Here is a 24,851-nt window from a genome sequence, read left to right on the forward strand (position 1 = left end):
CTATAGTATTTCTGATATTTGTTCCCTTCTGTAGAAAATCAGGTCCCTGATTGCTAAGGATCATTCACAGAGCCAACATCTTTGTATGAAGGAAAGTAGCTTGAATGAAATATGCACAGCGACAATACATCTTTCCTGCACTGGGAAAGGAACAGGCCTGAACAACTAAAACTAAAACCACCTGCATAGCAAGACCCCATGAGGGCAGTGGATCCCAACCAGAAAGGGTTAATATGAAGACTCACAAGAAACAAGCAGAACATGCACAAAAACGTGTTTTGTGATGTTTGGATGAAAAACACTTTACTTACTAATGTGTGTGGACAGTGTGTAGTGGGACGGGATGGAGGAAGAGATCGTCAAAGTGTTAGAAGCCTGGACGAGATTAAAACTGTGCTGTGGTTACAGGTGTCAGGCTCAGAGATGAACAGTCTTTAGGCCTCACACACGACCGTCCTGCACAGGGACGCCCTGCTGCACCAACACGAGTGTGTGTGGGCCCATGAACTGTTGGCACAGTGCCCCCCCTGCACTGGTCAATCTGGGTCAGAATGAGAACTCAAACGTGCACAAACGTGCACACAGAGCCTTTGGTGACCTTCACCTTTCCAAAACACTTATTGTGCAGTGGGCACATCAGAGCCAGCACTGAACTTCAGATCGAGGAAGAACAATGTCATGTTGCATTACGCCCAAGCTGAAATCACCTGACGCATAACATAGTTTCTCCTGTGCTGCTCAGAGCAGGAAGACAGGTGCAGGTGATGACATAAAATGTTAAGCTGAAACAGTTGACCTGTCTGGTGTTGCCTGAACAGCAGATAAGATTTAAATAGGTAATTAGATGGAAGGACGATTAGTGAAGAGGGTGATGCTGGTAAAGCTTCCTTAAGGAGACTGGGTGGGGCAGCTCAAGGGCAGTGCAGCTAATGGGGCATCAGATGGATGAACAGAAATGATGTGGATGTTAAATAGAAGGATGACAGCTGAAAAACACTTGAGGTGTGTTGGATTACAGGATGGAAGTGGTATAATAGGGAGGTGAACACCACAGTCACATTATTGGCATTACTATGAAACCTTTACAGTCCAGGATATTAGCTCTCGGTTTTATAGCTTTGCTGTTTGTTGTCGTTTGGTTCATGAATTCATTTTTAGTCCAGGAGACTATGAGTCAGTGAATTCCTTTAACATCATTCAACAGTCAAATTCTTAGTTGATCCTAAATTGATTATGTTTTATGACCTTATTTGTTCTGTTTTTTCGGTCTTGAGCTGTTGGCAGCTTGTCCGTCCTGCAGCTGCTGCTAACCTGGATCTCAGGCCACAGTGAGATGTCAGCACTCACCCATCAAGACAAGACTCCAGGTGACACTTCTGCCCTACTTCCTTTGGACCTGAGGTAACATCACTTCTGTGTATTCGTAGCAAAAACATCTTGGTGGATCCAGACTGCTTATTACCTTAGAGTGTGGAGTTCACTTCAAACCCACCAACACGCTGAGACAGAGACTGGATCACTCTAAAGACTTAGACACCAAAACAAAAGAGGAGCAATGTGGTATTTTCCGTCCAGTGTAAGGAAGAAAGCTCAGAACTCTGCATTGGAGAAACCAAACCACCACTCAACAGGAGGAGCAGCTCCTCAGGACCAGCTCCTCAGGACCAGCTCCTCAGGACCAGCTCCTCAGGACCAGCTCCTCAGGACCAGCTCCTCAGGACCAGCTGAGCACCTCCATTTAAAGGAGACAGGACAGTGATGTTCATATTTTGGACAGAGAAGATAGGTGGTTTGAGAGAGGGGTCAGAGAAGCTACACATGTTCAGGTGGAAAGACCCTCCCTCAACAGGGGTGGAGGGCTCAGACATAACCTGTCTTCAATCCACCAGGCTGCTCTTTCATCTGTTCCCAGGAAATTAAGGAACACATCAGATGTTTCCCAGGGAGGACACACTCTGCAGCCAGTTGGTGGATCAGAGGGGTCACATGACTCCACCATTAGCTCCTAACGACCCTCACCTGAGCTCACTTCTATTGTTCACCTAACGAGACTATTCAGACCAGGTGTGAAGTGAAACCAACTCAGGACTGTGGGTCTGCTTTACATATCTCACCTATGGGGGTGGAGTGAAACCAACCTGGAGGATAAATTTGAGGTTCCCTAGCAGCTTTCTCTCTCTGACAGATGAAGCCACTTGGTTGAGTAGTGAAATGTTTGGACCTAAAAACTATTAGTCCAGTTGTCATGACTCAACCTGTAGATAACTTCACCTGGACGACTGACGAATTCTCTGGGATTAGTTTTCAAGCTTGTCAGGACATGGTTTTTATTGTAGGGTGGTTATTTAAAGAAACAAACAGGAGCTCCCAGTTTCCAATCCATCATTTTACAGATTGATTTCCTGCCTCTGACGTCCACTGGTTATAGTTCATGGCATTATGCAATCAAAATCAATCTGCAGAGACTTCTTTTGTCAAATGACATTTTCATTTGTAACACTGTTGTATGAGGGAAATATTCTGATCAACGTTCTTGTTAGGGTATCCATCAAAAAAGCAATATTTTAAAAACAAGAAAATAACTAATTTATTATTTTGCAGTGCAGCTTAAGTGACACATCTCCAGTGTTCAGAATCTGCAATAGCAAGCACATTGCAAATTTAACAAAAACTGAAGTTGACTAAATATTTCGTGCCAGTAAGCAACTTTAAAAACTCTGTAAGAAAGAACAGTATCAGACTAGTGCAAGTATGAAAATCAGTCAGCATAAAAGGCTGTGGTGCAAAAACACAAGTGGAGGAGTCAAACCTTCTGTATGACGGGATCCAGCTGACCCCACAGCCCCAAGCTGTGAATTCTCCAGGGTGGCTCCTCTGAAGTCCTGTGGTGAGAGAGGCGCACTTGTAAGTTGCGGGGGTACATCCTGAGCGATGAGCACCACTTTGGGGAGCTGCAACCTCAGCACAGCTTAGCAACAGAGAGGATCCATCATCTAGGACAGAGCTGGAACAGTGGAGCTGAGGGTCCACACATACAGGCAGACGTGCAGCACACAGACATGCTGAGCTATTAATAAGCCATCCACCTATGTCCAGTCCAAAGTCATGCAACGTGCTGCTTTGCATCCCACCGTCTATACTCAGCTGTGTAACTGCTGGCACTGTGGTGTGATCACAGCTTTTGATTTGCTCCCTGTACCCAAAACATCCAGAAACACTAAGTACAGCACATTGCATGAAGACCAGACACTCCAGGGGGGTCAGCTTTGGTTTTGACAGATTGGTCTTTCATGAATAAATAACTACTGGGACAATAAAGGCTATTTTTGAAGTAGATATGGGATAACTCGATTGAATAGTCAAAGTAAGTGTATTAAAAGTGAGTTATCAATTCATAAGTCATACATTTTGATTAAGGTGGAAACATCTTACACAGCAGAAAAAGCCACATGCAAAGGAAGCTGTAGTTAAATGATTTCCTGTTGGCTCGACAAAACAAAAAGTGCTTTACAGCTTTGTTTTCAATCTACATTCTCTGGGAGCATATAAAGTCAGGCAACAAATCAGAGGTGCAAAAGGTTTAAAAGCAAAATGACCACAGATAAATCTGTATATTTAAGATAAGACATGTAATGGGGTCTAATTGTACTTGTCATAAATAATTGACTTGGTGTTAACATTCACTTTAAATGTGCTACAGAGGAATAAGTCAGCACAAGTTTAGAAACTGAATGTGTGCAGAGGTGACCTCTACCCTTCACTCTGCATGTGATGGCAAATCTGATGTGACAGACTATTGAGATTCTATGAAGATGGAATCACTCAACCTCCATTGTTGACGTTTCTAAAAGAGGTTTGGGTCTTTGACTATTTAGCTATGAGACTAAAAACTGAAGGTATAGAGGAAATGTTAAATTGAACGTGAGCTTAATGTATCCCAAGTAACAGATGATCAAAACACTGATGTTTTGGTCCCACAGGACCAAGAGGATCCCGAGACCAGGGCACCCATCAAAATAATCATGTTCAGGCTCAGTGACTTGGTTTGTACTTCACTGCCTTTAGGTTTAATTTACATATAAATTTCACTCAAAACAAATGAGTGTTCTAGTTCTGGAAATGTAACTAAAATTATAACATTATAGCAGTCACTGAAACCCCACCTGAGGATTTCATCTAAAAACCAAAAAGAAATAATCAGCAGCTGCCTCAAGAGTCGCACTATATCCTCAGGATCTGAATGTAAGTTTTACTGTTTGCAGGGTTCAAGCACATTTATTTTCAGAAATGCCTGCTCGTATGAAAAACACGGTTCATCTTTATTTTTCGTAATAAATATAGACTTTGTCACAGATTAACAATAAGTGGGTGATTATCTTACAAACATGGATCAAGGAGAGCGCTGACGGGCCACAACAGTCCCAAGACAACACTTTGGCCCAGAGAGGAAGAGCGAGAGCGTGAGAGAGTGACTGCACAGAGGCAGGGGAACCTAAATTAACCTAATTCATCATCCCGCATCACAGAGATTCAACAAATGGCCATCAAGGTAGGTGTTGCAGAAAGTACAGTGGTGCAGTTGAATGATGGTTTACTGCCCCCTAGTGTAAGTTAGAGGAATGGAATCCAGCATTCACAAAACTGTAGGGACTGCAGTGACTGCACCTAAAGCCAGTAGCACTTCTCCATAACATTTGTTTTTAAAGAGCTTATGCCCCACTCGTCTGTCCATCATCTCCACATGCTTTCCGCCTTCACCTTCCTTCCAGCTCCGGGACCTGTTCGGGTGCAGCACGTTCTCTCCCTGGGTTAGTGTGTTTTGTGCATGTCGGAGAGTCTTAGAGGATCTGTTCACTGCTAGAGGCAGAGATGTCAAGTAGTCTCCAGGCAGCATACGGATTTAGCTCCTCCTGGTCTCGACACAGAGCCCACACGTACAACATCCTGATCACCTTTTCCTGGGGAAGGTGAAGCAGAGGGGTGCACTTATTCACTGTTCAGCTCTGTATCACTGTAAAACACTGAACTTTAAATGGAATTTCAGATCAGACAAATCTGAACATTTATTTTGTGTTTGTCTGCCTGATTAAACTACATCATTGTGACTTTTATACATTTTTGTATGACACCATTTCCAAACAATAAACTAGTGATGACCCAGAGCATTTCCGGGTGCCTAACCGTCACCCACGTGACTAATCTGGAATCTAAAGCCAAGATAGTTTGAAAGTCTGACGAAACAACCGAGCTGGGTTGAAGTCCATAAAGGCAGAGGCTGTTATTAATGGCCAGGCATTAGGATTCAGCAGGCAAAACTCAGAAGAACAGTTTATCCACCACTGATCCTCTGGCGATAGTCTTTTACTCTGAACGCTGGGTAGACGCCAGCTGCATGAGCTGAGTGGATATCTCGACCTCTTTACCAATCTCAGGTATCCCTGAGGTGGCCTGAGTGGAAAAACACAGCTGATTTACAGCCCATAAAGCTTTTGTTGGGGCCCCGACTCAATATAATAACAGTAGAAAGTATCTCCATTGTCTCATTAACATCCTGCGGCGCCTCATTTAAAACACATATTTTGTGACAGCTCTGGTCATGTTCAATATTAACCGTCCTAATGTCAAATGTCAATTAGGATTACATTAATTTCCTAAGATAATTCAGAAACTAAAGTTAATGACATTACAAGATCGAAATTCTTTACAAAATATATGAGAACTTTGAAAATCCAATCCACTGCTGTTTTTTTAAGTTATGCCTGTTAATGTTCGTGTGTGTTACTTACAGGGTCTCCCTCCACCACCTCCCCTTTGCTGTTTCGAATCACCATGACCAACTGAGCCTGAAAGGTGATAATCAGCACTGGACCCTGGTCCATCATCTTCCCCATCGCCAACTGGAGAAGAAGGTTCACATACATTTCACTGAAGCGACAAAAACAGCATAATCTATCCAGCTAATTTACCCACAATTCCTGTGAGACTTAAAACTAATTTGAAGCATAATACCTGAAATGCTTAAAGCTCCACTAAATGCCAGCACTGTCAACTACTACTGGGAGTGCTGCGCAGTGCCAATACTCAGAGCTTCATTATAAACCTTGGGTAGTGTATTCTGGAGTTACTTACATCAATATTGTCAATGTCCAGGATCTTTGAGTGGAACTGAAGTCCCATGGCCTTGGCTTGCTGAATTGGGTGTGCCAGCTGGCTGTACGTCTATGCCCAAGAGAAGAAGAAAACAGTTTATGAAGAACTGCTGACTTCAAAAGCAAAATTTAACTGTCAATGCAGCTACTGTGCAAACATCTTTCGTCAATATTAAAAGAAGCACATGGGGCTGGACAGTCGTACCGCTTCATAGCACCAGTCCTTCAATACATCCAGCTCCCCTCTGATCATCGCCTGCATGGACACAGAACATACGCAGCCTCAGGGTGAGGGAATCAACATTTCTGGGATACAATTCTAAAGATAAATCAAGACCTGATCACATTCAGTACTGTAGTCACCCGGTTATATAGTTGGAATTAATTTAGAGTAACGTTCACAGAAACTGGTATCAGCTTCGCAGCAACGTACCTCCAGTATATTGGGGATTATATCTCGTTCAACCTGCTTGAGGAAAGAATCTTTGTCAAAGGATGGGTCCACTTTCAAAATCTCTGTTAGTACTTCAGACATCTCAGTCTTAGAAAACAGGCCACCTAAGCATGAACGGACAGGAAACGCACATGAAGAAAAACATACAGGAGGTTGAATAAAAATGGCTTGTTTAGGATCTCAGTCTGATTAATGTAGACTCTGATGTCCATCTCTCACCTATGAGGTCAGTCATCTTGTCAGTGACAGCACGAGAGGCTCTGATGAGGACGTTGTCACTCTCGTCGTACTTCATCTTCATCTCAAAGAACCCTGCGGCCAACAGATGAACGAGTCAGATCCCACTTCACCTCCACACGCAACCAGAACAATTCTCCCAGACCCATCAATCCTTTCAAAACCATAGCAAGTTCACAGAGAGACAACTTGCTTCCTGTCAAAAAGACCCCCACAGGGCATCCAGCTTAGACTGTATGAATCAGTGTCTGTGAGGTGAATCACTGTTTGAGGACCAATGTGTCCTGACAAGCAAATTTAAACACAAACATCTCTTCAGTCTGCTACACACAAACACACACATGTATGTCTGTATGTAGCAGAGTCGGGTTGCTTGATACCCCTTTGTATTTGCATCCACTAAGCTGCAGTGAACCAGTGGATTAAGAGGCTTTTTAAACAGATCAGATGCCCCTTGTGATGCTACTAAGAACCAGAGTGGAGCGCAGCAGATACACTGTGCAGAACAGTGCACAGGCAGAACAGTGCACAGGCAGAACAGTGCACAGGCAGAACAGTGCACAGGCAGAGGTAATGAGGAGAACTGAACTCTCTCTGACTGAAGTGTAGAGTAAAAGGTTTCAAATCTGTTGACTGGCAATGTCCTAAAAGCTTTCTAGTTCCTGAGGATGGACAGGCAGATAAACAGTTATTCCTTACTGTTGAAGACCACATTGTTGTCTTTGAAGTCCTTCCACTGCTGGTACCATTTGGAGTCTTTGTGAAGCACAACACCCATAGCTTCCCTGAAGAACACACAAAATGAAGCTTTAAACAACCAGCAGACTGGAACGGGACTCGCTGCTGAAATACTGCACTCCGGCTGACCACTTTTAACCATGCTAACCAAGAACAGAAAGCATGGCCATATTGCAGGAAAAGCAAGAAACCAAACTAAGAACAATGAGAAACGCTCCTTATCTCTGCGAACTGTAACAGTAATTATGATGAAGTTGTGTAAAGAGACTGACTAGGCTGCGACTTGAGAGGCCTTGAACTCTCAGTAAAGCAGAGGGCACTCACGTACTCATTGGCTTCGAAGACCTTGCTGTCATCCCCTGCCCCCTTGGAGGAAAACTCACTCCTCTTCCTCAGTCTGGCAGGAGGCCGATAAGGGCCCGTGTGACCCAGGTCGCCAATCTCTTTCTTGACGCTCTCCATGCCCTGAAATGAAATAAACAAGCAGCAGTCAAGGAAACAAGAAATATGTTTCAATATTCGTGTTTATCACTTTCAGGACACCCATAAACAAGGAAATATATGTGCACCACAGCAAACGGAGTGACTGCATACCTGAGATATTGCTCTGAAAGCACCAGTTTTCCCCAACATCTCTCCACTTTTAGAGACTGTCTCTGCTGACGTCTTAGCTGTTTTGGCTGCTTCTTCCATTCCCTCCTTGATTTTCTTCCCAATCTCTGTTCGACTGACCTCTTCTAACCCCTGTATATACACACACACACACACACCTTGTAAGGTGGATGCATCAACCAGGAGAGCGTATCTACTATATGATAATCAAAAGAAACACAGCATCTCCCTGCAACCACATTTACCTCTTTAACCGTCTCAGAGATGTTCCCCAACTTCTTCCTAAGGACCTCGGATGTCTTCACTGTTTCAGACTCTATAGTTTTCTGGGAAAGACACGGAGGAAGCACTGGTTAAACAAAAACACATGCTTTTCTCACCTAATGCTTGACTCTTAAAAACATAAGACAGAAAAGCTGTGTGTGTGTGTGTGTGTGTGTGTGTGTGTGTGTGTGTGTGTGTGTGTGGGGGGGGGGGGGGGGGGGGGTACTAACATATTTCCTTCGAGCTTGTTTCAATGCATCCGACTCTTCCAGTTTTTTGGCCTCTTCCCGGAACTTCTTGATATTTTCTTTCATTTCCTTGTTCTTGTTTAGCTCCTGCTTCAAGGTGTCCAGAAACTCCCCCAGGAAACCTTTTCTACCTCCGCCTCTCTCCCCAGACAAACACCTTACCTGAAGAAGAGCTGGCTGAGGCACCTTGGGTACATGAAACAGAAACACACATGATTCAGTGAGTCCAAGCACATCTGAAGGATATCAGATCGACTTAAACGCATGCTCACAACTTCACTTATGCACATGTCCTCTGCTGCTCAAGATCCCTTCATAGACTTTAGGCAGGAACCTATTCTAAGAGCTAAAGCCTCATGTTCATAAAATGTCAGGAATGAAAACTATGTTCAAGTGCCACTGGATTCTTCTCATGTCATTATTGTTCCCGTTGATGCTCATCTGCTGTGTCTTTTTCCAAGTGACCCAGATGGAGCTGAGAGCATAATCCAACCTACGACATGGAAACCTCTGCAGGCAGAGATACAGAGCATCAGCAGGAAGAGGCATGGGGGCAGCAGAGCTCCTGCCAGGTGTCTGTACCTGTGAGGGGGTTGAGAGGAACCCAGGTATCCTGTAGATCTTGACGCTGGGTCTGTTGAGTAGTAGCAGATAAGAGGGAGCCATTGAGCCTCTTCTTACACGTATCTGCAGACAGGACAGTGTCAAAGGTCAGGTTAAAGACCAGCTGAACGCTGAAAAACCACAAAGTCATGAGCTTCGTCGGAATAAAAGCAGAGAAACGAGTCAGTGGAAGAAGCAGCATTACAGGCTGGTGACTAACACACAGACGACGTTTATTAGAAGACACGATGGAATAAAAACACTAGAAGTCAAACACTTGACTAAGTTTTAGTTTTAAGTCTTATTCAGAGCTAACATGCTAACAACACCATGCTAACAATGTGGGCAGCAAAGCCCGCGAGTCGATCTACAAAACCTGAAGCTCAAAATTATGGTTTGGTTTCTCCTCTGATTCCCGAGCGGTGCCAAAGTGGAGCTATAAACACAAACCCGCTAAACGTCTCACCTGGTAACACCGACACAAGGGAGTAGCCATCTTGAATGTAGTGTCTGTGACCTTCTTCCGGTGGTGACCTTCCGGGTCCGCAAGGGGGTGGGGGGAAGATTTTAGCTGGGTCACGTCCTCCACGCGTGTGTGTGTGTTAGCACACACCTTCACTGGAACAACGGTCGACCTTTGGTCTGAATTAGTGTCTCAAGCTAACACACACACACACACACACTTAAACCACACATAGCAACCCCCCCCCCCCCACACACACACACACACTCGGGTCAACACAAAAAGCAGCAGAACTTGTCAAATATTGAAGTTTATTTATCAAAACACCTTAAAGAACAAAGGCAATGACAAGTGAAGCATGACAGGAAAAAAAAATTTTAAAATTTGGTCTCTAAAAGAAAAAACATTGGAGCAAGAACTAAAACACTTTCCACGGCTACAAGTCACCAACTAAAATAAGGCTGCCATTGTCACGATCTAACAAACCAAGTATAATATGAATATGATGATGGGCGGTTCAGACAGAGCGCTTAGACACTCGGGACTAAATGAGCTGTTACATGAAACACACGCTAACTTATGCATTCCTATCAATCCTAACGTCAATCTCTCTTCCATTCAGCCGATAGCCGTTCATGGTGCGGCAGGCGCGCTCGGCGGTTTCTGGGCTGTCGAAGCGGACCACACCACAGCCCTTGGACTTTCCGTTCTCCATCTTAATGTCAGCATACTGGACCATACCTGCAGAGGGGAGACAGGAGGAGTACCGTTGCTAGAAGTCATCAAATAAACAATGACTTCTGTTTTGATATTTGCAAACTAGGACTAATCTTACCACAAGCATTGAACGTATCCTTCAGCATTTTCCAGGTGAAATCAAATGGCAGCTGAAACACACAAGCAATTAAAAAGATTAAAATGTGACACTGAATAAATTACTCATATCTCACTTCCATTTATAAACACTTACATTTCTGACAAAGATCTGGCATCCCTTCCTGGCATTGCCACCCCCAGTTCCGGGCCCTCCAGCACCAGCTCCTCCAAAGGAATTGCCACCAAATCCACGATCCATGTCAGCAGAGCGATCAAACTGGCCACCAACACCTCCAGACCCCACCCGGTCCATGCCAGAGCTCATGCGGTCGAGGCCACCAGAGGGGAAGCGATCGAGCCCTCCGGCTGAGCCCATGCGGTCGAAGCTGTTGGCCATTCTGTCAAGCCCGGTGTTGCCCATGCGGTCCATACTCATTGGGGAACCAAAGTCCAGACTCGAACCCATGCGATCCAAACTAGATGGGCCTAAGCGGTCAAACCCGGCCGGGCCAAGGCGATCCATGCTGGAGCTCATCCGGTCCAGGCCAGGTCCTAGCCTATCCATACTGGGCCCCATCCGATCCATCCCTGAACCCATCCGGTCAAACCCAGAACCCAATCTGTCCAGGTCAGACACGCGGTCCATCCTGTCCATGCCCATCCGATCCATCCCTGACATGCGGTCCATGCTGGCTCCCAGACGGTCCATTCCAGAGCTCATGCGGTCCATACCGAGGGTGTTGCCTGTAACAGTAATTACACAGAAAAAGAAAAATGATTTTTTTAAAAAAATGGACACAGACTCTGTCAGGTCAAGTGAGCATCACATCTAGAGCTTTATCAGCAGTTAGAGGAATATCGAACAAAATACGAACCCATTCCTCTTTCAAAGGAGTCTCCAAAATTATTGCGAGATATTCCCATTTCATTTCGCCCAAACTCCCTGTCAAAAGCACCACCAATCCCACCAATGTCTGACAATGCAAGAGATGAAACCATTAGATACGTCCAGCAAAACGTGAAAGTTTCCACGCTTGCTCTGGAGTCTCCAAACTTTTCCTTACCGTTCATTCTGCCCATCCCAGAAGAACCAAAACGCTCCATGTTGTTCATTCCTCCAAAGTTGTCCATTCCTAGAACAGAGCGGAACAAAGGCTTGGCACCAGGACACAAACCAAACCATTTCAGGTAATGCCATAGGTCAGGTAAAGAGATTGAGGGCCCCAGTTTTTTGTCAAGTTCTGGTACATACCTCCTCCCATACGGCCTCCCATGTTGCCAAAGCCCATTCCATCCATTCCTACAATTAGAAGGAAAATGATGAGCCACTAGTTTTACTAGTGACTAATGAGTTTAAAACAAAAATTTTGTTACCTCCAGGGCCCATGTTGCCCATGCCTCCGCCTCCACCTCCACCGCCACCTCCTCTGTTGAGCTGAGTAGCATCAATGGGCTGGCCACCAGGCCCCAGGCCCAAACCAACACCACTCAGACCACCTGAGAGAAAACCGGCACTATTAAGATGTGTTCACAGAAAGTAAAATGGACCAAAAGTAACTTATTCACAGTATTACTATTCTTCAGTATCAAGGCTACAGAGAAAAATCCAGTCATGGGTACCTTCAGGGGAAAAACAACAACTGTAAATGTTCTGATTATCAAAGTGGCTCCAGAGGCTGAGACAGGACAATATTTAAGTGTCACTGTTAGTGATGTTTAATCTACACAAAACACAGAAATACTTCCAATGCAGCTTAATAGAAAGAAGTGAAAGAATTTTGACTGGCACAGGATTCTGTGGTTTTTATACTTAATTCACAAAAACAGTTGCCTCTGTTATTTATTTTCGGTATTCCAGCGAAGACAAAGGTATACTCACGGGGAAGAGAAGCAGCTCTGTCAGGTGGTCCAAAATCTTTGGGCAGGGACTTCTCGTCCTTAAAAATAAATAAAACAAATTTAGAAGACTTCATGTAACCAGCTCTCTAAATAACATAAACCACAATACACAGGGTTAGACAACCTACCAGCTTGACGTGCATGACCCTGTTGAATAACAGCTGTCCATTGAACATAGCTGTAAAGGCATTAAAGAAAACCAGAGACATCTTGAAAGACAAATGTGACTGAACTGAGTTAACATTCTACACATACAGTTAAGCCAATTAAAGGATACACACAGCTTGGACTGCTTCAATGGGCATATCGAACGTTACCGTGCCCATGCCTCTGCTTTTCCCATCTTTGTCCTCCAGAATGTCAGCCCTCACCACCATGCCGGCCATGCTGAACACCTCTTTCAGCTTCTTCCAGCCCACTTTGTAGTCAAGCTGTAGACACAAGCAACAATTTAAAAAAAGGTTACTTGTTCATCCATATGTAAATTCTCACAACATTTTATACAAAAGGAATTTAACATTTGCACTTTACATGAAATGCCACTTTCAGACATGCCACTTGTTAGGAAAGTAACTTCCTAACAAGCACTTAACCTGTTGTCTAGTCTTTTATCAAGGGAAGTACATTTACTGCTACAGTTTCTCCAATGCAGATACAACCTTTGTTTAAATATCATTAATTTTAATGCAGTTTGTGGTAATAGAACAACAATGTGGAAACTCTTACATTAGCCACAAAGACAGTGCTGCCAATCCTGCCAGCCTGGAGACCATGGATGATCTCATTGGGGATGTTGGGGTTGTTCATCAGGCTTGGAGGAATGTTGACCATGTGGCCAATTGGTCCAGGGCCCATTCGATCCATGTTCATGCGATCCATGTTCATGCGATCCATTCCACCCATTCCTCCCATTCCACCATGGCCTCCTGGAGGTCCTCCGCCTTGAGCCTTATTGATTTCCCTCTGAGCAATTACTCCATCAGGGTCCTAGTAAAAAGCATAAAAAAAAAAAATTATCCTGCAGGTCTCAAATAAAGGTTCCACAACTGCTGTCTTCTTTCCCTTTGTGTTGTGGCCTACCTCTTTCACTTTAAGGGGTCGCCCATTGAAGTTATGCTTGTTGACCTTCTCTACTGCTTTCTTCATTAGCTCCTCAGTCCTAAACTCAACAACACTGACAGAAAAACACACCACGTGAAACCAGAAACCAGTCTTAACTTTAACACTCAAAATAATCTATAATCTTTAACAGGCACTACAGTTCATGTTTAACAATTTCAACAGGTTTACAACATTTCCATATAACCTGAGTGCCAATAAAAGCAACAATGATAAATGAAAACAGATACAATAAATGAGTACTTACGCACAACCCTTTGTTGATCGAAGACATCAGAACATGCCAAAGGGAGTGAAGAACAGTTTAAATTAGTAAAAGCAATAGTTGTAACATGTTCCAATGTACAGAACAATTAAGTAAAAGAATTTCATGCATAAAAGTTCAACATTACACAAGCCTACAGCCTCGGCCACAGCTTTGTGCTTCCAAATAAAAATTACATTAATAAGACCTCACATTTTTCCCCAGCCACTAACACAGGCAAGTCTGATAAATATGAACAGTATTTTTCCAACATCCAAAGGGCAGAAAATCCACAGTGAGACAGGATTCCCCATTACTAAGATATTGGAGGTGACTTCCTGAAAAGCTTTTCTACTGAATGAATTACATTTAACAACCATGTAACAGCCTCTTAACAACCTCTTGCACACTAAACTCCCTTAAAACATGAGGAGAAAATCCAGCAGCCAAAAGGGACATTTGTCAGCTACTGCAATCTCACAGGATGGACTACGAAGATAGATGACATCCCTTTTGTAAGAACATCAACCCTCCGAGTGGCCTCAAGTCAGTGCCACAGACACCAAATAAAACACGCCTGCGGCATGTCACCATCTCGCACACTCCACCGGGTTTCTGAATCTGAACAATTTCCAACAATTAATATAAAGAAACCAATGCTGACAAACACAGGTTTGTCTAGGATTATTCATATTTTTATTTGTATGTATTTGCACTTACCCTCGATTTGCCTTCTGCGTCCATTAAGTGTTCCACGTACGTTACCTCACCCACTACAAATCAGATTCCAGACGACACACACCAAGGGGAGAGAAGCCGAGAGAACAATGGGGATTTAGAGCAGAAACACAAGTAGGGCGCCCAGTGACAGTGAGCTCAGACTGCCAGACCTGAGCCTTCCCCCAGCACCTCAGCAGCAGCACAATATGGTACAGGTCTACAAAAAGCAAGCTTGAGTCTTTTTAAAGAAGTAAAGGCTTCTTAGCCTGTCCTTGTTGGAATTCTCCCGAAGCAACAAAAGCAATAGACTGAGGACAACAACTATTAAAATGGCCATCAGCCTTCCTATTTGGATATAATGCCTTGAACACCACCTACATAAAGATAATTAAACAAATAATTTCAAGTTGGCAAAACCCGTTCAATGTCTCATCCCATTTCATTGCAAACCGCGCATACTTTGTCAAATGTCGCCATTTTAAACCTCAGGCTAATGCATCAATACACTCGCCCATCATCTTAAGTCTAAGAAGAAACCTACAGATGGAAAGCTAACCATAATGATGACAAACTCTAAGGGACAGAAACTTCTCTAACTACAATCATGTTCATGAAGGGGACCTGTTCCTGTAATGCACAATATCAGCGAGTGTGAGAGATGATGATTGATTCAGCGTCGACCACAGCCACGCTTTCATTTCAGATCATGTCTCTGTTCAACGAATGGATGTCAGTGACCAAACCTCTAGAAATAAGGACAGTGCATAAGAAGTTGCTTCATTTTGTAGACCTGTACCCCAGAGAATTTCCCAACGCACAGCTGTTTGGCACAACATGGAGATCTGCTGAGAAAACATATGCTTGTCAAGGTGACACCTAAAAAAGAAAATGCAGTTTTACTCCAGTCAGTTGTCATGAAACGAATAGTAGGCACTCTCTATGGAAAAGGAATCTCTCTCCTTAACACTTGTTTTACCTTAAATGCCAGTTTAGGACATTACCTAGGATACATCTAAAGCTATCCAATATCCCATACCTAAACAATTGCAGTCACATTCAAGAACAAAATTTAAGTCAGTAATTGTTGAAATTCAAAGTTGCTGCATCACAATTTTTGTAAATTATGAGAGTTCAGTTTTTGCTGTTAATTACATGTTGCAACTGAGAGCTACTTGTTCCTTGGTTCTTGATAAAATCATTGAACTACAGGAGAATCCTGTATATTTCTTTCATTATTTCTTGAGGAAATGCATCCCATCATGCCACTCATAACCCAAAGCCACTGGACTTTCACATGAGTGTACCAGCTTTGTACAACCCTCACAAAAAAAAAAAAAAAAACCCACAAAAGGTTTTCGTAATCTCGTTAAATAGTAAATGTTGAGCATCCAAGTTCACAGCACTTGTGCAAGTCTGCAGCAACTCATTAGATGACAAACATATAAAAGGGACCCCATCCGAATCCTTTATTCCAAAGAACTCCCACAAAATCTCAAGCAACATTGTCACTTCCAGGAAGATTGCAAAAGGTGTCTTTGGTTTTCTTTAATGCCTTTACAACTTAAGTCCTTGCACAACTTTCCAAAGCCCTTCAAAGCTGCAGTGGTCAAACAAAAACAACCCTGGACCTTTGTCATATCCAAAGCTCATGGACTCAAACCCTTATCCAGACACCTTACCTTTTTCTTTCATCAGGTCTTTCAGGGCTTGCCATTTCACATCATATGGGATGTTGCTGACAAAAACACGGTATCTTTTGTTTGCATTGCCATAGGGTTCGTAGCGCCCGCCTCCACCTCTCTTCTGGGGCCTCTCCTTCCTGCTTGAATTGGAATCCGGCTTGGCTTTCCCATTCAGGTCTCTGTACGAAGAGATCATTTAACAAAAATCACCATGTGGAGAAAAACTAAAGTCTAAACTAAATATCACCTCAGTAACGTTAACATTTTTCACAAAGTAAAATTACTGCAGACACGTCTGGTAATATGTGTTTTAACCAGTGAAACAAAACTACAGCATAACACCATTTGGTTCCTTTGGCCTGGCTCAATTGAAGAGGCCAGAGGAGGCCAATGCTGCAGGCTAATGTGAACTTAAGCGTATTGGTAAAAACATTTAAAACCAATCATTTTAGAAAACTGTTTGAATAGTTTATTAACTAACAGTTAGATTTAGCGATAGTATTAAAACACCTAAGTTGAAGTGGTTTAAAATACGATAGCCTGCAGTAGCATCCAACGTTAGCCTTAGCCGCATGGCAAAGGCCGCTCTGGGCCTGTATTAGCCAACGTGACAATATACCGACGATTAAATTACTGTAGAACAGAACTGGGTAGAAACAAAACACACAAAGAAATGTTAACTGGTATTAATGGGTAACTAACTGGCTGCTAACATTAATACGGGTTTACAGTAATTAAGACGGAGCGATTCTCACAGCAAATAGTCGGGCCCCAAACTGCTTCTACGTAACAACAATTAAACCCTAAAACGACTAAGCCTGAAAATAATGTAGAGATATACATATAACTCCCCTCTAAAACAACTACCGGAACATTTTTATTAAAGACTGATCAGTATGACATTCCCGTGGACACCAGGCCTAACTAGCTGGTAAAAGCCAACAAAGGACCGCGTTAAATAGACGTTACCCTTGTAGCGGCTGCGGCTGCTGCTGCTGTGGCGGCTGCTGCTGTTGTTGTTGTTGCGGCGGCTGCGGCTGCTGCTGCTGCTGGCCTACTTTCTCGGTTGTATTTTCGGTCTGCTCGCTCGACATCTTCGTGCGTTGCTTAGGGTCTTATGTAATTAAATTATATTCACAGACTATCTGCTTGTGATCAAGAAGTCAAGCGCACAAAATGGGCCGCAACAGAAGAAGTAAGTTACCAGCTGAATGACTGCGACAAGAAACGAAAATGGCGGCGAGACCAGTCTGAAGCCGAGACCAAGGCATGCTGGGAAATTTTAAACCGTCGACAGAATGGTCTACATCCGGTGTCTACTTTACAAAATAAAGGTCATCAAAAATTTATTATCACAATAAGAGTGCCGCAGTTGCAAAACAAACAGAACCAAAACACTAAAACAAATACACATCCCATTAAGGATATAAAAATAACAACTGTACAAGTTTGGATTCTGAACGTTTTTATTTCAGCCACTTGTTAGTCTGGTCATCTGGTCATTTCCAAACACTACTTTGTCTTTTTAAATAGAATCCAAACTTTAAATGAGGAGATTTTCTTTATCTGAATTTGAGAATACTAAATGAATAATAATAATAATAATGATAAAGACAGCACGGTGGATGAGTTAGCACTGTTGCCTCACAGCAAGAAGGTATCTGGTTTGAAACCCATCAGGGGCCTTTCTGTGTGGAGTTTGCATGTTCTCCCTGTGCTTGTGTGGGTTTACTCCGGGTACTCCGGTTTCCTCCCACAGTCCAAAAACATGTATGTCAGGTTGATTGGTGACTCTAAATTGCCCATAGGAGTGAGTGTGAGTGTGTGAGGTTGTTTGTCTCTATGTGGCCCTATGATGGACTGGGGACCTGTCCAGGGTGGACCCCTGCCTTTCACCCAAAGAGAGCTGGGATAGGCTCCAGCTGATCCCTGGGACCCTGGTTAGGAATAAGGGGGTATAGATGATGGATGGATAATCATAATAATATCAATACATTTTTAGATCGCATAATTTTAAACTGACTATTCCAGAAAATAAAATTCAGATCACATCAATTCAAAATCACACATTTCAGTGCAATAAATGCAGGTGTTTTTAACTGCTGGTGTGGTGGTCAGCAGCATTGACATTAAGGTTTCTGTGCATGTTTGCTCCGCATAATAATAATAAGCGGTAACGGACGGCCGTAATTGTAGTTGCAGTGCAGCGCCTCCCCTCACGGGGGCGATGGTCAATTCTAGAGTAGGTCACATCACCGGAGCCGGTAGTAGTGTTATGTTGCTAACAAGTCACCTAGCTTTAACAATAGCTTGTTAATATTTCTTCTTAACTGGCGCTATAGCTGTCATATATAGTCAAAACTTTAACGGTGGTATTCAGAAATAAACATTAGAAAGTTCTTTTTAGGTTATTCTGTGGCTTCTTCTACACTTAACGTTTATTAGCGATGACAACGTTAGCGTTAGCCTTTAGCTAGACGCGTTATCGTTGGCTAGTGCTGCTGTAACGTCCCTGGATGAGCTCCTGTGAATGAATGGACAATATATCGCTTTTACAGCCTGAGAAGAACGATCCTTAGCAGTTTATTAAGCTATGGCTACTGGTGCAGATGTCAGGGACATTTTGGAGTTGACCGGCGGGGAAAATGACGGTCCCATTAGCAAGAAAGACCTCATCAACTCGGATAAGGTGAGAGATAAATATGAAGTACTCATAGTGACTTTGTCATAATATTCAGACGTTTTTTAACAGCTCAAACGTTCACTTGTAACGATTTTATTTTAACTAATATTAGTTAAAACAAAACACCGTCATCCCCACGGCAAGAACTTGAAATTATTGTTGTTATAATAATAAACCGGTTTCTCCATCACTTTCCTCAGAAAAAGGCAAAGAAGACGACTGAAACACTGACTTTCAAGAGACCAGAGGGAATGCACAGAGAGGTCTATGCTCTGCTTTATTCAGACAAGAAGTATGCATATCTTTTTTTAAAATTACGAGTTGTCCTGTGCATGATCACTGCTATACTTATTTTTTAATTAAGATGAATGGATTGAATGAGATCAGGATAAAAGCGAGGCATTTTGATTCTTCTACAGATACCATTATAATTATTGATTATAAATTTAAAGAAAACAAAGGGAAAATGGCAAACACATATTTTCTAGTGTCTGAATCAGTAGCTAAGACAAATAACAGCAAGTGCATGTTCGGTGAAGCAGTGGAAGTATTGATGTTTAAGTGTCAGTGAAAGGGAGAGCTTGTCTGTTGTCACTTTTGCCATGTTCTTTATTTAATGCCTGTCCTAAGATTTTTCAAGGCAAATAACTTATACTGCATATATCTGGGCGGTCTGACCTTGCAGACTGCAAAAGTATTTGAATCATTTTGTGTGACTTATTGGAATGTTCTGGATGTCCTAATTGAGCTGATAAAATGAAGCAGGTTTTCCACATACTGGCTAGCCTTGCTCTTGTTTCAACAAAGACCTGATTTTTTTCTGTGAATCTCCAGAGATGCACCACCTCTGCTGCCTAGTGACACGACTCAGGGCTACAGAACAGTCAAAGCAAAGCTTGGCTGTAAAAAAGTGCGTCCTTGGAAGTGGATGCCCTTTACTAATCCAGCTCGCAGGGATGGGGCCATATTTCACCACTGGAGACGTGTGGCAGAGGAGGGTAAGGACTACCCTTTTGCCCGCTTTAACAAGGTAAGCAAGACTACATTTTCCTTCTTGCAAGATGGTGTGTGTGTGTGTGTGTGTGTGTGTGTGTGTGTGTGTGTTGCTCTTTGAATTTGGTCTGAGTTTAATTAAAATACAAACACAAAAGTTGGAGTTTTACAGCTACCCATTCTGTGTCATTGACATGATGTATACACTCACTTGCTTGTTTCAGTTTTCCCATCTCTGCTCTTCTGTCTGCATTTATAGACAGTGCAGGTACCAGTGTACTCAGAGCAGGAGTATCAAATGCATCTCCATGATGATGGCTGGACTAAAGCAGAGACAGATCACCTGTTTGACCTGTGCAAACGTTTTGATCTGCGTTTTATTGTTGTCCACGATCGTTACGACCACCAGCAATACAGAGTAATCATTCAGTCACCCACCTACAATACTCAGTCTGCTTCAATGAGGATAAATTCCAAAGTTAAAGTGCTTTTTTTTTTTTAAATGATCCTTTTCAGAAACGTTCTGTGGAGGATCTGAAAGAAAGATATTATAGTATTTGCGGTAAACTGACGAAAGTCCGTGCAGCTTCAGGGACTGAGCCTAAGATCTACATCTTTGATGCTGGGCACGAAAGGCGCCGCAAAGAGCAGCTGGAGAAGCTCTTCAATCGCACTCCTGAACAAGTTAGTAAATTTGTAATTAGATTTTTGTTTAGATTCAAATGTAGTTGTTAAACTTTTTTTTAAAAGAAAATACATATTATATGTATAGATATTGCCTTAGCTTGCAAGATGTTTGCCAGTCATATAAATAAGATTGTACTTCTTGTTTTTTTCCTGTAGGTGGCAGAAGAGGAATATCTTATTCAGGAACTAAGGAAGATTGAGACTAGGAAGAAAGAGCGTGAGAAGAAAGCCCAGGATCTGCAGAAACTCATTAAAGCTGCTGACACGACCACAGAGTTAAGGCGAGCAGAAAAGAGGGTTTCCAAGAAGAAGCTCCCACAAAAGAGAGAAACAGAAAAACCGGTATATTACCCACTCACTCAAAAGGACAAAGTAAAAAAACAAGCTAATCATTTGTACCTGAAAACTGTTTTCCAGCAAAATAAATGACAGAGAGGAAAAAACACACTTAAATAGTTTCTATAACTGAAATTGCCCATGTATCAACCTCATGATAGTGGCTATTTAGTGCAGCAGTTCAGTTAAACAATTAGATGATAATCATCATAAGATTGTCTCAGTGTTTTGTGTTCATGCTTTAATATCATATTTTTGGCAGAGCTTTGTCATTGAGAAACTGAGGGTGTGCTTGTGTCTGTGTGTGTGAATAACTGTAAAGACCTGTAACAATTTCTACAATGATGTCAAGTTAAGCCAAAGTTCAGAGAAGTGTCATATCTTGTCTCTTATGAATTGTTTGTTTTTATTTAGGCTGTCCCGGAGACAGCAGGCATCAAATTCCCTGACTTCAAATCAGCTGGAGTGACGCTGCGCAGTCAGAGGGTGAGTAAGGCTAAATCCTAATGAGCTAGTTAAATTAATTTTTGTGTCACATTGTATTGTTCCGAACTGTGCTCTGAAAATCACTGTAAAATTGAAAAGCTTAAATTTTGAATTTGGTTTGCACTTTTATTTGAACCACTCTTAATATGAAAAGAACTTTAGTGAAGCTTGACCCTGCAGTTGATGTATTGGAGAAACCAAAGTGTCTGACGTTAGCTGGTTGTCTCTCATTAGCACTGTGATGATTAATTCAGTTAGTGACTAGCTAATATCTGTAAGATCTTGCAAGGGGGACTCTTATTCATCTTCAAGACTGATGAGGAGCTGCCGCTCTCTATGGAAAATGCATTAGCACAGCTAAAGAAGTGGAGTGCACCTCTTGCTAATCCGTCACACAGAGTTCAGTGGATAAAGACATTTTGATCTGGCCCACTGAAGTGCATTTCATACGAATTAAAAAGCCCCGAGGTGGAGCTGTTTATTCTAATATCCCTGGCACCTTAAATCACGCTTGTGTGTGTGTGTGTGTGTGTGTGTGTGTGTGTGTGTGTGTGTGTGTGTGTGTGTGTGTGTGTGTGTGTGTGTGTGTGTGTGTGTGTCTCTCTCTCTCTCTCTCTCTCTCTCTCTGCGTATCTCTGTGCGTTTGGTTGTGATTCAGATGAAACTGCCAAGTTCAGTAGGCCAGAAGAAGATCAAGGCCATTGAGCAGATTTTGATAGAGCAAGGAGTGGGTGAGTGTGAATAATCTGTTAACACTTTGAAATTGTACATTTGGGACTTAGAATAAAAAAGTATTATTATGAAGAAACAATATAGGATCAATATAAGGAAGTACAGCATGAAAAGGAAAATTATTTATTTTTATCTTATTTTTATTTTTAACAACCTGATAACTGATATTCTGAGATGTGTAAATGTAGAAACAGAGGATAGTGTAGTTTAAAATCAGTAAGTTTACAGTTTTTTTGACCAGCAACACGTGGGTGCAGTGGTTGTATGCAGAGGTCCTATCCTCAGGTTGTAGTCTGATGAGATAAGAAAGTCTTAAAGATATGGTTTCTCATTTGCATTTACCATACCGTACCAAGGGTATTAACTCTATATGCTAGGGTAGACTGACTAGTAAGGCTTTGCAAAAGACAGGTACATATCTAGTGTTTAAATCACACACTCAATCAAAACCTCTGAACTAAACAGTTTGGGGAAATTACATGCACCTGTTACACCAACGGCTTTTATTTACCATAAAAACCTGACAGTTATAAACTAGAGCTACTGTGTTTAATCATAGTGCTTTATTCTCATTTTCAATCATCTCTGCCTTTGTTTCTTTTTGTGGATACAGACCTCAACCCCATGCCCACAGAAGAGATTGTACAGATGTTCAATGAGCTGCGTAGCGACCTGGTGCTGCTGTATGAGCTGAAGCAGGCCCACAGCAACTGTGAATACGAACAGCAGATGCTGCGGCACCGCTATGAGGCTCTACTGAAGGCCGGTAGTGGAGGTGGGAGTGGTGGAATTACAGGGGCTGGACCGGTCGCTGCACCACTTTGTGGGGAACTCAATGCCACCAACAGCAATACAGCAATCATCCTAGGGAGTGACGCTCAGGCCTGGCCTAGCACTGATGACATCAAGGTGGAAGCCAAGGAGCAGATCATCGATGTTGTGGGAGCACCACTTACCCCCAACTCCGTAAGTCTGCACAGCTCAGACCCAAACCATCACCGGTAACTGAGAGAAGAGCTCAGTCTACCTTCTGCTAATATTTGATTAATTTAAAATTGTGATACACATGCGGTTCACAAATGATCTTGGTTTTAAAATGGTTTTATAAAAGTCCTAACATTTCCTATCTGCAGTGGATTTTGTAAGCTTGAATTTCTGCATCAAACCAGTTATGACAAGAATTAAGAGGAAAAACAAGTGTAAACATATCTAATTAGTGCTAATCGACCCTATCAGAAACACTTTGTCATGTTTATGGAATTACACAATACTGTTGGGTCGCACAACATAAAGATGCATGAAGCCATTTAAATAATTTCTGGTAAGTTGTTTAATGCAGTGTATTGGAAAATTAAGTAACACATTAACAATACAGCTGCGGTTAACGAAGGCATTCAAAATTTTTTGAGATTGATTATTTTCGAGGCATTTAATGCTGCTGAGACAGGAATATAAAATCAGTTATATGTTTTGGTGATTTAAAGATATTTCCTGGTAGAAAAAAGCAAACCAGTCAAATGTTCATCATTATAAAGGCAGAAGGAGAAGTAAATCTTGCACATCATATTGCAGCGGAAACGGAGAGAATCAGCATCCAGCTCATCTTCAGTGAAAAAGGTGAAGAAGCCTTGATGAGGACAAGACTGCCAGCGAGTACATGGAGGAGGACAAGGGGACACGTTAGTTACTCTGGTCCCAATGACGACTCCCACAAGTTTTATGGTTATGGAGAGACTCGAGGGAGCAGGACATCATATTGCTGTCTATTTACGCAAAAACACCACTGACTGAACACTTTTCACCTACTAACGAGACCTCTCCAACCCTTCCCCTTCTCGCCTGCCCACATCTTTGTGACAAAGGCAGCATCTGAGTGACATTTCATTCCATTACCACTCGTCTCCCTGCCTCCACCATTGCTCTGCCTTAGATGAGGCAAGATCAACTGTAAATTGCCAGGCTGAGCTAATCGGGACATGTGGAAGAAGGTGGGAATGAGTGGGTAATTGAAATGAATTGGAATGAAAGCAGAGACTCAGGGAGTGGGAGGACCTCCAGCCGCAATGCTCATTTGGCCCATCTGAGGTTTTTTTTGTAGCCTAATCTTGTCATAGTGTTTACTGGAAATGTTGCTTTGCGTTAGCTTGTACTACCACCAGCCCTCTCTGAGGTCGACAAAGGTGCCTCTTCCATCTGTTGTCTGCAGGGCTGATTTGTGTTTTTGTCCTCAGGTGACCTTGAAGATGCTTAAGTCAATGATTCAATAAACCTCACTGTTTTTGTTTTTTTTTTTTTCATGCTGCATGTTGTGCGTGTTTATGCCATGGTGGCCTCTTTGAAGCATCTGTCGCTCGTTCTCAGATGAGATCTTAACTTGGAGATAATTAGTGTTGAATACACATTTGCTAGGGAAATTGTAGGATCATGACATTCTTACCTTACCTGTCAGTTAAGTTAAGTGACGACTAATGACTTCATTAATATGATAATTAAGCAGTGATCGTTCTTAGGTTGGCCCAGCCGCAGAAACTTCATTAAGTTCCCTCCCCATAATATTGCTAATTGTGTGTCAATTTTGCCGTTTAGCCTACTCAGACATTCATTTCTATGCAAATTTTAAAATATGCTTGTCCAGAACAATATTGTAATCTGAGCCTAATGTGTGTATTTATATGTCCAGATAGAT

General features: G+C 42.5%; 3 protein-coding genes across 5 annotated transcripts; 1 reads left to right on the forward strand and 2 right to left on the reverse strand.

Annotated features, from left to right (window-relative positions):
• Positions 1-4,300: 4,300 nt before the first annotated feature.
• On the reverse strand, positions 4,301-9,830 carry timm44 (translocase of inner mitochondrial membrane 44 homolog (yeast)). Its single transcript, XM_026304578.1, has 13 exons — positions 9,772-9,830; positions 9,285-9,389; positions 8,685-8,888; positions 8,436-8,516; positions 8,173-8,322; positions 7,907-8,043; positions 7,540-7,625; positions 6,823-6,915; positions 6,583-6,707; positions 6,355-6,405; positions 6,130-6,219; positions 5,787-5,897; positions 4,301-4,958 (listed from the first exon to the last, which is right to left on the reverse strand). Exons 1-13 carry the CDS (start codon positions 9,799-9,801, stop codon positions 4,839-4,841), a joined length of 1,383 nt encoding a protein of 460 aa, XP_026160363.1. The 5' UTR covers positions 9,802-9,830; the 3' UTR covers positions 4,301-4,838.
• A 223-nt stretch (positions 9,831-10,053) lies between these two features.
• hnrnpm (heterogeneous nuclear ribonucleoprotein M) lies at positions 10,054-17,510 on the reverse strand. 3 transcript variants are annotated; one of them, XM_026304994.1, is made up of 16 exons: positions 17,218-17,510; positions 16,246-16,427; positions 14,567-14,619; positions 13,850-13,857; positions 13,564-13,657; positions 13,210-13,470; positions 12,761-12,914; positions 12,612-12,661; positions 12,464-12,521; positions 11,959-12,081; positions 11,837-11,884; positions 11,649-11,717; positions 11,460-11,558; positions 10,739-11,328; positions 10,604-10,655; positions 10,054-10,509 (listed from the first exon to the last, which is right to left on the reverse strand). In XM_026304994.1, the coding sequence occupies exons 1-16, from the start codon at positions 17,340-17,342 to the stop codon at positions 10,346-10,348; spliced, it is 2,130 nt and encodes a 709-aa protein (XP_026160779.1). In that variant the 5' UTR covers positions 17,343-17,510; the 3' UTR covers positions 10,054-10,345. The 3 variants fall into 3 exon arrangements, with proteins under 3 accessions (XP_026160779.1, XP_026160781.1, XP_026160782.1); XM_026304996.1 differs by lacking the exon at positions 11,460-11,558; XM_026304997.1 differs by lacking the exons at positions 14,567-14,619; positions 17,218-17,510 and having other exon boundaries at positions 10,346-10,509; positions 16,246-16,379.
• Positions 17,511-18,504: 994 nt separating this feature from the next.
• Positions 18,505-24,456, forward strand: dmap1 (DNA methyltransferase 1 associated protein 1). Its single transcript, XM_026305476.1, has 10 exons — positions 18,505-18,937; positions 19,132-19,223; positions 19,766-19,961; positions 20,184-20,342; positions 20,441-20,608; positions 20,768-20,953; positions 21,362-21,433; positions 22,092-22,164; positions 22,779-23,131; positions 23,738-24,456. Exons 1-10 carry the CDS (start codon positions 18,842-18,844, stop codon positions 23,795-23,797), a joined length of 1,455 nt encoding a protein of 484 aa, XP_026161261.1. The 5' UTR covers positions 18,505-18,841; the 3' UTR covers positions 23,798-24,456.
• The last annotated feature ends 395 nt before the right edge of the window (positions 24,457-24,851 follow it).

The sequence above is a fragment of the Mastacembelus armatus genome, chromosome 4, assembly GCF_900324485.2.
Source record: "Mastacembelus armatus chromosome 4, fMasArm1.2, whole genome shotgun sequence".
Lineage (NCBI taxonomy): Eukaryota > Metazoa > Chordata > Actinopteri > Synbranchiformes > Mastacembelidae > Mastacembelus > Mastacembelus armatus.